General features: G+C 34.1%; 2 protein-coding genes across 2 annotated transcripts; both read left to right on the top strand.

Annotated features, from left to right (window-relative positions):
• The first annotated feature begins 1,148 nt into the window (after positions 1–1,148).
• Positions 1,149–3,096, top strand: LOC131530318 (gastrula zinc finger protein XlCGF49.1-like). Its single transcript, XM_058760507.1, has 2 exons — positions 1,149–1,341; positions 1,792–3,096. The coding sequence occupies exons 1-2, from the start codon at positions 1,293–1,295 to the stop codon at positions 2,445–2,447; spliced, it is 705 nt and encodes a 234-aa protein (XP_058616490.1). The 5' UTR covers positions 1,149–1,292; the 3' UTR covers positions 2,448–3,096.
• Positions 3,097–5,806: 2,710 nt separating this feature from the next.
• LOC131530316 (gastrula zinc finger protein XlCGF49.1-like) lies at positions 5,807–11,564 on the top strand. Its single transcript, XM_058760504.1, has 4 exons — positions 5,807–5,947; positions 9,284–9,497; positions 9,939–10,652; positions 10,756–11,564. Exons 2-4 carry the CDS (start codon positions 9,449–9,451, stop codon positions 10,779–10,781), a joined length of 789 nt encoding a protein of 262 aa, XP_058616487.1. The 5' UTR covers positions 5,807–5,947; positions 9,284–9,448; the 3' UTR covers positions 10,782–11,564.
• The last annotated feature ends 244 nt before the right edge of the window (positions 11,565–11,808 follow it).

Raw genomic sequence — 11,808 nt, 5'->3', positions numbered from 1 at the left:
CATTACAAGATATAACTATCACAACAGCATTTATTCATTAATCTGAGATAAACCATGTTTCATATAAAACACAAAACACTCAAATTAGTGGTTTATTTGTTTTTCTATGTTTAATCTTTAGTTTTTATTCTTCTTTACATTGTTTATATTTGGTTTCGTTTTTATTTATTCAATTATCAAATGTTCTGTGTATCTTTATTTTTTCATATATTTCCTTGCTTGTTAATTAGGGATGAAATATGTGGATAAAATTCTAATAAAAACAGACAAAAATAGGAATATGGTTTGCCCTGCACGCAAAAACAAACAAACAAAAAAAAAAACACTTGGTGAAAATAAGCAGAAACAACAAAATTCTTGATTTGTTTTTCTACATAACAAATTTCTATTATGTTCAGTCCATTTAAATTTGTAAAATTTAAGTGAACATAATCATTTTGTGTTGGGACTACTGTACATCCATAATTTTTGTTGACACAACTAACTGAGCAGTGGATGTGTAGTTCCCAGCATGCTTTGCATGCGATCGCATTAAGAGAGAAACATGTTGAAAATAATTGTCATTTTATGTGTTTTTATGGAAAGAGAATGACATGTTAAGAGTTGTTAGACATAATGGTGAGTTATATTTGAGATTTAAAGATGTTTTGAGGTCACCGCTGTGCTCATGCAGCTTCAATGATAACTTGTTGATTCAGTGAGCAATAACTGTGCTATAAAGCCATTTCTGAGAACAGTCTTCTTTGCTCAGTCGTTGTGGAGTACATTACAAATGTAAATGAAATTGTCAATAACATGCATTCAAAAATAGCTAATTTAACTTAATTAAATTAAGGAAAACTTTTTTTTTCAATTAGTTCAGGTCCATACAAGACTAAAACAAGTTCAAATAAACAAATAATGTTTTGCTGAACCAAATTAACATATTGAAATTCCTGTGTTAGATAATATGCCAATTTGTTTTAAATTAAGTATAAAACATTGTACAATTCATTGACAACTTACAGTACTGGATATATAGATTAAAGGTAAACATAAATGTTTAAAGTGTGTGAATTGTAAAAAATAAGTAACTGATTTATTATTGATTTTGACATTAGCTCCTCCCACAACAATCACACCTTCAGTGAAGCTCCTCCCAAAACAATCACACCTTCAGTGAAGCTCCTCCCACTGCAGTTCAGCAATAAATGCTGGAATATTCCCATCAGTCTACAAGTGAAGACGAGCATCAGAGCATCAGGAAGAAGTGAAATCTGCAGAGACAGAGTTTATTGAAGGACAGAGAGAACATGAGAGATCCAGAACCCTGCAGAATGAAACACACTGAAGAACAAACAGGTTGGTGTTTATTCTTGATCCTTCATCAGTGAGGCTGAAGAACAATAATGTTATAAAGCTTCAAGCAGTTTGTCAGACTTTGCTGTGTTGTGAAAGGAAAATATATAGATCTGTGCAAAAATTTAGTTGAAGCAGCAAATAATAAGGGCTCTCTCTATAAAACCTCTGGAGCTGATTTAATATATTTAATATTTATCACTATATAAACATGGGATTTGTGTCTGTAATGTTTAAAATTGTTTAATTATTATTAAGTAACAATTGGAGTAACAATGTACCTCACTTCAGGACAGTTTCAGAGACATCATTTATAAAAATGCATCAAAATGATAAAGAAAAAAAATTGTGTAGCAATTTTCTACTTTCCACTGTTACATCAGGGTTCAGTTTTATGTCTTTTCACGTTTCTCTCTGATTTACTGAAAATTAAACATTTAACTTTAATTTCAGAGTTGATTGAAGAAAACAAGGAGAATGAAGAACTGAATGAAGAGGAGGAGAAACATCATGTCAAAACTGGAGAAAAACCTTGGAGTCGCTCTCAAACCAAACAGAAAGATATAAAGAATAGAAGAGACGAGAAATCTTTCACCTGCACTCAGTGTGGAAAGAGTTTGATAAGCAAACAGAGTCTTGAGATTCACATGAGGATCCACACTGGAGAGAAACCATTCACATGTGATCAGTGCGGGAAGAGTTTCACACAATCATCAAACCTTAAGGACCACATGAACATCCACACTGGAGAGAAACTGCATGAATGTGATCAATGTGGAAAAACATTTTTGTGGGCTTCAGTCCTGAGCAGGCACCTGAAAGTTCATGCAAATGGGAAACCACATTCATGTTCTTTGTGTGGAAAGAGTTTTTCACTGCTGCAAAGTTTAAAAGTACATCAGAAGATACACACTGGTGTGAGAGATCATATGTGCTTTGAGTGTGAGAAGACTTTTATTAGATCTGATCATTTGAAACTGCACCAGAGGATCCACACTGGAGAGAAACCTTACAAGTGTTCACACTGCGACAAGAGATTCACTTGTTCAGGACATCTGAAAAGACATGAGAGGATCCACACTGGAGAGAAACCGTATCACTTGAGTTGAACCACTGATGACACATGGACCTTTTTATCGATGTCCTTACTGCGTTTCTGGGCCTTGAACATTTCAGTTACCTTGCTGTCTATGCACTGCATGCGGGAAGAGTTTCAGTCGTTCATCTTCTCTACTCATGCATAAAAAAAGATTTACAGTAAGTATATCATCTTCAGATCCAGCATTTTCAGGTCTGATGCTGTCCTCACCAAACGTGACACAACAATAATAAACAAGAAATAAAATGTCTTCTGTATAGATCTGACCTGACAAAAAACATCATCTAAAGTCCCAGTTAATAAAGTTTATCTTCAAGACCAGCAGTTTCAACTAACATTCTTGCGGGCTTCAGCCTCTGAAGAATCACCTGAAAGTTCATACAAAGTAAAAACCACATTCAAGTTCAAGTTCGTTTTACTTGTATAGCACATTTACAACAGCCACTAGGCTGACCAAAGTGCTTTACAGAAGAGCAAAATTATAAAAACATACACAGAAAGCAAACCAGATAAAAATAAGAACAACCCGTTTAAAAATTACAGTATAACAGTAATAAATACAGTAAGGAAAACAAATAGGTTTTTAGCAGGGACTGCTAACAGACAGCTAAGGGGCCGTTCTAATCTCTAAAGGCAGGGTATTCCAGAGTCGTGGCCCTGCCATCACAAACACTCGCTCCCCTCTACGATTAAGTCTAATATGTGGAAATACAAAGCCTAGTCTTAGGCTTCTAGACAGAGTGTATAAACGAAGGAGTTCAGAGAGGTTGATATAAGGAATTGCAGTAATCTAGCCAAGATGTAACAAACGCATGAACAGCCATTTCTAGAGTTTTGGGAGTGAGAAAGTCTCTGATTTTAGACAGTAGACAAAGCTGATAAAAACTGGATCCGATAACGGAGGAGATATGTTTATCAAATTTTAAACGCTGGTTGACAAGAACACCTAGCGCACCTGTGATTATCTAAAAATGGATAAACTGTCCAAAATACTGAGAATTTTCATTAGGACCAAAAACAATTACCTCGGGCTTGTTTTCCTTTAGGAAGAGGAAATTTTGGGCGAGCCATGATTTAACCTCCTCTAAGCATTGCCGAAGAGAAGTAATCGCTGCGGAATTGTTTCTTTTGACTGGTAGATAGATTTGAGTATCGTCTGCATAGAAATGAAAAGAGACACCATGTTTCCTTAGAATAGAGCCCAGAGGTAGCATGTAGAGAGAAAATAGAGAAGGAGCTAAGATACAGCCTTGCGGAAGGCCACAGATCAGAGGTGCTGGGGAAGTGGTAAAATTACCCAGCTTCACTAAAGACTTTCTGTTAGACATGTATGACTGAAACCAGTTAAGAACGGTATAGACCCACCCAAGACTCTAGTCTAGATAATAGTGTGGAGTGGTCTACGGTATCAAAAGCGGCCGATAAATCTAAAAGAATAAGAACCACAGAGTCTCCGGAATCAGTGGAGAGATAGATATCATTTAACACTCTCAAGAGGGCAGACTCAGTGCTGTGAGCCGACTTAAAACCAGATTGAAAAACCTCATAAATACAATTACTTGTCAGAAAATGTTGAAGTTGATCCAGCACAGTTTTCTCAAAAACCTTAGAAATTAAAGCTAAGACAGAAATTGGCCTAAAAATGTTTAGAACTGAAGATTCCAGTGAAGGCTTCTTGAGCAGGTGAGTGACTGTAGCCACTTTAAGATCATGTCACATTCGTGTTCTTTATGTGGAAATAGATTTCACATCTGCAGAGTTTAAAACTACATCAGCAGATACACACTGGTGTGAGAGATCATATGTGCTTTGAGTGTGAGCAGACTTATATTACAGTTGAAGATTTGAAGCGGCACCAGAGGATCCACACTGGAGAGAAACCTGTCAGATTCAGATCAACTCAAAGATGGAGTTCCTCCCCAAAGAACAGTATCTAAAAGTTTTATTCCTGTATATCATTTTGCTTTATGATATTAATTATATCATTGTGGGTTTTCTTTTTATGAGTTTCATTCATCACTTGTAGTTTGTTTACTCTTTATATGAAGGGAAGTAGTGAGTGTGTAAAACTTTCTTGTTCAGGAAGCTGATGAAGAGGCTGTAATACTTTTGAACTGACGTTTATTTTTAATTTTGTTCTTCATAGTTGCTTTTAAATCAAGTAGTTTTTCTTTCATTATGATGTACTGAACGATCCTCCTCTGCTTCTCTTGTAAGTAGGGATGGTACCAGAACCCGGTAGAGTTTGTTTGGATACGCGGTTTTGCTATTTGAAGTCCAGAAGAGAGATCTCTCTCGTGTTTTAGGTCTGTGCGATTAATCTAATTTAATTTGCGATTTTGAGTTTGGCTTCCAATGATAATGAAAAGAAGATATTTGATGTAAAGTGATTATTGTGCTGCATTCCATACCTTTCCTTCACGGAGCTTTTGTTCTTCTCTAAAAGTCCAAACATGACATTGTAGGATCTCAGAGTGAATCAAACAGTGATAATGTGACCAGAACTGAAACTGACCAAGAAGCTGAATTACACAGGACGCCCCGAGTCCACATTTAGGGCCATAAAATCAGAGATATTTCCATGTGACGCCAGCGAGACTGAAGCTGATTTTACATTTGATTCGTGCATTCAGTTTCTTTTGTAGGTTATTATTTACCTGAATACTGCTGTTAGACCTTACTGGAAAACTTTGTCTAAAAGCATTGCTTAGGCCTACTTAACTTGTTTTTTTATTGTTGTTGTTGTTATTTTGTTTGTTTCTGTTCTTATTGTATTACTATCTTCAGTGATTGTTTGCGGACTTTTTACTTACATTGGTTAGTTTAGTATTAGTTGTTTCATGAAGTATCAAAGCTATATAAATAAATGTAAAAAAAAAGAATGGATAAGAATACCATTAAAGTACCAGGCCGATAACGAGGATCGTAAGAATATAGCCTACTCTTAAAAAAACCTCATCTCTATCTCTTCTTGTAAGTCAGTAAGGAGAGACCAATCAAGTTAGTTTTCACTTTTACTTGGCTATTTTTTTTTTTTGTATTTGCTTTGAGTAATCATTGAGTAAATGTTAACATTTTAATTAATACATTATCTTTAGTTTATACATTTCATCAACAAGTTTTATTGTCTGATGACTGTAGTTCCATCAGGATTTTTAAAATAGAATTTTAGCACCATGAAATGTTTGGATTTTGGTCTTTCTGTTTTAAATTTCTGAATAAAGCTTTTAAGTGCCTAATAAACTATTTCACCCCACACCTGACTGAGACTGATCTGCTGTCGACATCAGTAACTGTTTCACCCTTATTTTTCTGTGATGTGTTGTTTTATAGATGTTTTGTCATTTTAATTAGTATTTGGCGCGTTTTTGAAGATCTACCGTTAATCTCATGACGTCATCACTCGCGCGCTCAGACAGCGTCGAGTCTCGTGAGGTGAGCAGCTCGCGGTGCTTCACGTGTTTATATGATTGTAAAACACTCTTAACCGTTTAAGCAACATTCAAAGAGGTAAGTTCTGAATTGTTTTGTTTCTGCGTTAACGGACTAAACCATTTATCACAGCAGGCGATGAAAATGTGAGGGAAAATGTTATGATTTGAGCGAGTTTGTGTTTTATATGTTCGTTTGTATGATTGTTTAGATGTTTGGAGTGATTATGTTGCTGGTACTGAATGCTCTTTATTTTAAAAGATTTTATCATTTGTCAGTTTCTGGACATACCAAAAAGGTGTGTTCTAGTTATTTTATTGCTATGAATGCAGTTATTAACCATTCTAACTATATTTAGATTAAGGCGAGACACTGCAGGTGAATAGGGTACAAAAAAGCCTAATAATTATCACCTTACTTACCCAGCTGATTGATTACATTGATAATTGCAAAAATAAAAAAAAAATGTATTACAAGTTTTCTAAAATGTTAGGTTTAAATATGCAAATTAGTCATTATTTATTGAAACATGCGCTAATTTGCATACATTTCTAGTACAAAAATCTAAACCCTGGATGACGTATTATTTTTTATTTTTGTTTAACTTTTATGGCATATTAGAGTCAAAATTTTTAACAGAGGGAATTTTGGGTATCTCATTTTTGTCACAAATTCAGAAAATGCATATAACAGACAGAAAACACTATATTTTCACAATTTTGGGGGGAATAAAATGTTGTATATAATCAAGCAATTTATATATGAACAAATCCCTCTGAAAAAATCTTTAGGATATAGAAAGGCATAAAAATGTAAAGTTTGGTGTGTGTAAGTGCTACTGAAGTGGAGATTTATGGCTCAGTGTAGGAGAAAAAAAAACTCATTTTGAGAAAATGGCCTTTAAAAATATGTATTAATTGAAATCTTTTGACACAAATAGATAAAGTGCTATATAAGAAACACTTAACCGTATCTTCTGGATGTTTCATTTCCACTAGTCTGAAAAAAACACTAAGAAAAAAGCCCAAAATCTCAAACTTGACAGGTGCATGAAAAAACTGTTTTTGCCTCAATATGCAACAATTTTGGTTGATGTAAGTGATGTTATTAGTGTCTGCCTTTATAGTAGGGCAGAACGATTTTGGAAAATAATCTAATTTTTCTTTTTTTTTAACCAATATTGCGATTGCGATTTAATATGCAATTATTTTTTAAAGCTCTTTAAATCATTGTATAGTATATGACCAACACAATATTAGATAGATTAAACATAAATGTTCTTTTCTGTAGGCCAGGCTTATACCCAGATAGCACACGTACGTCTGCAAGATGTCTGTTAAAGATCTGTTGATCTGGAAAGCATCTGCTGTCTACAAACATCTGACAGACATCTATAAGATGTCAGTTTTACATACATTCTAAATCATAAACATCTTAAAGACATCTAATAGACGTCTATTTGACATCTAAAAGGAGACGTCCTATAGACGTATTGCAGATGAGCAAACACCCTAAAAAATACGTCTTGCAGATGTAAATGCAGATGTCAAATAGACGTCTCTTTGATGTATGTGTGCTATCAGGGTATGTTACGATGAAATTAGGTGATGCATGAATTGATATGAATGACATTATTTAACAACTACAATCACAGCATATTGACTGATTTGTTGAACTTCCAGCCTTGTAAGCATGTAATATTTATGACAACATAAAGCACTGACAAATAAGCCTGGTGTAAACATTATTATGAAAGTCGGTAACAAAATCACACAAACTAGTAGATTGCAAAGTAGATTGCAGAAATACAAAAACAGATTGCTTTGCCACACTCAGTATTTAGGTAATTAATTCAAAGTCACTGTAATGAACATATGTAAACATGTGGATTGCACTTTTTAAACACTGTCTGTTAACTTTAGACAGACTTTAAATAAATAAATAAGAATATATATATCATCATGTTTTCAACACATGAGCTCAGTGAAATGTTCTATGATTGGGTGTTAATATTCTGTTCAGTAACTGGTTAAAGCCGACACGGCTGCTGCTGCCTCTTACAAAAAGATAAAATATTTTTATCTTCGGCGGCGCCTGCCGCGAAGCGCTGTGCTCGTGGCGGCATGATTTATAGTGCACCAGCACCGCTTGCGCTCCACCTCCGCGCCGACAGCGAAACCGCCCGCGGTTTGCCGCTTTCCGCATGTCTCCCATTGAAAATGAACTGGACATTCGCGACTGCCGCGTCCCATGTGAAATGGTCTTAATATTAATATATTGTTTTCTCTCGCCGTACTTTGATGTCATTCACCGATTGATCTTCAAGTTGAACACACCTCTTTACTCTCGCGTGTCACGTGACAGAGTGTAATAGCAGCCTCTGCGGTTGAAAAATCGCGTTTATTCATATCGCGATATTATCGCAAAAGCAATTAATCGTTCAGCCCTACTTCAGAGAAATAAATTCTGTATCATTTTATGAGACAATAATATTATGTTTTAATAGAGCAGTTTTATAGTCTTTCAGCAAATATCCTTATGCAAATAATCAGTTTCTACCCACAAATACTTATATTTAAAGTGAGATGATCTGTATATATAATTAGGGATAATAATTAGGGATCAAATAAATGTTGGGATGAAATATGTGGATAAAATTCTTTTAAAAAGAGACAAAAATAGGAATATGGTTTGCCCTGCACTCAAAAACAAACAAACAAAAAACTTGGTTAAAATAATCACAACAAAATTCTTGATATTTTTTCTGCATAACTCACTTCTATTATGTTCAGTCTATTTAAATTTGTCAAATTTAAGTGAACATCATTTTTTTGTTGGGACTACTGTACATTATTTTTTGTTGACAACTAATTGAGCAATGTTATCACATTAAGAGGGAATTTAAAATAATTGTAATTTTAAGTTTTTTTTTTAAAGTAAAGAGAATGACGTTAGAGTTGTTAGTTGAGGATACCGCTGTGCTCATGCTTAAGTGCTGGTGGCTTCATTGATAACTTGATTCAATGAACAATAACTGTGCTATAAAGCCAGTTCTGAGATCAGTCTTTTTTGCTCAATCCTTATGGTGTACATTATAACTGTATATGAAATTGTGCACTCCAAAAAATAATGGTCCCTCGACCACGTATTATGTCTGAACATAGCCTAGATGATTTGTTTACAAATCTGACTTAAATTAAGCAAAACTTTTCCACGCAATTACTTGTTTTTGCTAAATACCATCTAACACAGTAATTTCAGTCTGTTAAATTGGTTCAACAAAATAATTTTTGTTTTAAATCAAGTATAAAACATGTACTGGATATATAGATGGAACACAAATGCTTAAAATGTGTGAATTAAAGTAATAAAATAAAGCAAATTATGTAACTCATTTATTATTGATTTTGACAGATCAGCTCCTCCCACAACAATCACACCTTCAGTGAAGCTCCTCCCACTGCAGTTCAGCAATAAATGCTGGAATATTCCCATCAGTCTACAAGTGAAGACGAGCATCAGAGCATCAGGAAGAAGTGAAATCTGCAGAGACAGAGTTTATTGAAGGACAGAGAGAACATGAGAGATCCAGAACCCTGCAGAATGAAACACACTGAAGAACAAACAGGTTGGTGTTTATTCTTGATCCTTCATCAATGAGGCTGGAGAACATTAAGGGAAGTAAGTAGTTTGTCAGATTTTGATTTGTTGTGATAGGAATAATATATAGATCTGTGCAATAATATAGTTGAAGCAGCAAATAATAAGGACACTTTCTAGTATAAACGTGGAGCTGATTTAATATGCTTACTAGTTTTCACTAGAGAAACATAGGATTTGTGTCTGTAATGTTTAAAAATGTTTAATAATAAATAAGTAATTATTGGAAGAACAATGTCCCTCACTCCAGGAAAGTTTCAGGCACATATAATTTATGATCATTTTGACACATTTTTATGAAGTTGTGTAGCCATTTTCTATTTTCCACTGTTACATCAGATTTTACTTTTATGTCTTTTCACATTTCTCTATGATTTACTGAAAATTAAACATTTAACTTTAATTTCAGAGTTGATTGAAGAAAACAAGGAGAATGAAGAACTGAATGAAGAGGAGGAGAAACATCATGTCAAAACTGGAGAAAAACCTTGGAGTCGCTTTCAAACCAAATGGAAAGATTTAAAGAAAAGAAGATACAAGAAATCTTTCACTTGCTCTCAGTGTGGAAAAAGTTTGACAAGCAAACAGAAACTTGATATTCACATGAGAGTTCACACTGGAGAGAAACCTTACACATGTGATCAGTGCGAGAAGAGTTTCACACGATCATCAAACTTTAAGAAACACATGAACATCCACACTGGAGAGAAAGTGTATGAATGTGATCAATGTGGAAAAACATTTTTGTGGGCTGAAGTCTTGAATAATCACCTGAAAGTTCATTCAGATGAGAAACCGCATTCATGTTCTTTGTGTGGAAAGAGTTTTTCACATCTGCGATGTTTTAAAGCTCATCAGAAGATACACACTGGTGTGAGAGATCATATGTGCTTTGAGTGTGAGAAGACTTTTATTACAGCTGAAAATTTGAAACGACACCAGAGGATCCACACTGGAGAGAAACCTTACAAGTGTTCACACTGCGACAAGAGATACAGTCAGTCAGGACATCTGAAAACACATGAGAGGGTTCACACTGGAGAGAAACCGTATCACTGCACTGCATGCGGGAAGAGTTTCAGTCGATCATCTTCTCAACACAGGCATGCAAAAAACTGTCACAGTAAGTAGATCATCTTCAAATCCAGCACTTTAAGGTCTGACCAAACGTGACACAGTAATGCATCTAGAAATAAAATCTCTTCTGTATAAATCCGTCCAAACAGAGGAACATCATCTACAGTCACAGTGAATAAAGTTCATCTTCAGGACCAACAGTTTCAACTGTAATAGTTACCCAAAGAACAATATCTACATTTTACTGTTAACTATTTTGCTTTAGGATATAAGTTACATCATTCTATACTTTTTCTTACAAACGTTTTTTTGTGCTGCATGTGTATTTCAGGAACCTGTAGAAATGGCTGTTTTTTTTTTTAAACGTTCTTAATTTTGCTTAAAACGACTAGTTATTTTTGATGTATGTAGCAAATGAAGATGGGACGTACATAGAATATTATTATTTTATTAACACCTTTGTTTTTAATGTATAGTGTGTTGCTGATTGTACATGAAATTAAGAGAATTAATAAAGGAGTAAAATCCTGCACTTCATTTGTAAATTTTCCTTACAAAAAACGAACCATGGTTTTATTAACTAAAAGTGTAGTAACCATGTATTATTTTTTTGGCGTATGGATTACCATTTGTGTAACCACAGTTTTACTACAAATACCATGGTTAAACTATGTTTAGTGTTGCAAAACCATGGTTAATTTGTAATTGATTAATTAATTTGCCATGGTTCAGTTATCGTAATTAGGTTTTTTGGTTTAATCTGTAGTAAAACCATGGTCAATGTTCATAAGGGTTTTTATGCAGCACTGTAGTAAACCTTTGCTTTTTGAAAATACCAATGTTTTTCAAGTTTATATGTAAATTCCTAAGTACTCTTAAACTATTCTTCAAAGTTATTGAGAAATAAGAATAGTACACTAATATGATTCCAGACATGTGTAACCAAAAATTTTTTACAAAAATGACTTTTAAAGGTATTTTTTCATGTTATAATCACTCGATTTTTTAATTCGACATGCATATCTTGTCATTGTCAAAATGTTTTTACACACATTTCAATGCTTAATAAAAACATATATTGGTGAGATCGATGTCTAAAAAAATATATAAAAGAATGTTAACTGCACGTAAATGTTTTGTGTTTATAATTTATTATTGACCGTTAGGTAGGGCTGTCAAATTGGCTGAAAAACTAAATTCGA

This window comes from Onychostoma macrolepis, chromosome 22, assembly GCF_012432095.1.
Source record: "Onychostoma macrolepis isolate SWU-2019 chromosome 22, ASM1243209v1, whole genome shotgun sequence".
Classification (NCBI taxonomy): Eukaryota; Metazoa; Chordata; class Actinopteri; order Cypriniformes; family Cyprinidae; genus Onychostoma; species Onychostoma macrolepis.
This window is presented reverse-complemented; position numbering and strand designations above follow the sequence as displayed.

What these genes read in the sequence shown, in the direction of transcription:
- LOC131530318 (XM_058760507.1), top strand. Translation starts at nt 1,293, where the DNA reads ATGAGAGATCCAGAACCCTGCAGAATGAAACACACTGAAGAACAAACA. An exon ending in ACACACTGAAGAACAAACAG is followed by an intron (nt 1,342 to 1,791) that starts GTTGGTGTTTAT and finishes CTTTAATTTCAG; the next exon opens with AGTTGATTGAAGAAAACAAG.
- LOC131530316 (XM_058760504.1), top strand. Translation starts at nt 9,449, where the DNA reads ATGAGAGATCCAGAACCCTGCAGAATGAAACACACTGAAGAACAAACA. An exon ending in ACACACTGAAGAACAAACAG is followed by an intron (nt 9,498 to 9,938) that starts GTTGGTGTTTAT and finishes CTTTAATTTCAG; the next exon opens with AGTTGATTGAAGAAAACAAG. An exon ending in GCATGCAAAAAACTGTCACA is followed by an intron (nt 10,653 to 10,755) that starts GTAAGTAGATCA and finishes CCGTCCAAACAG; the next exon opens with AGGAACATCATCTACAGTCA.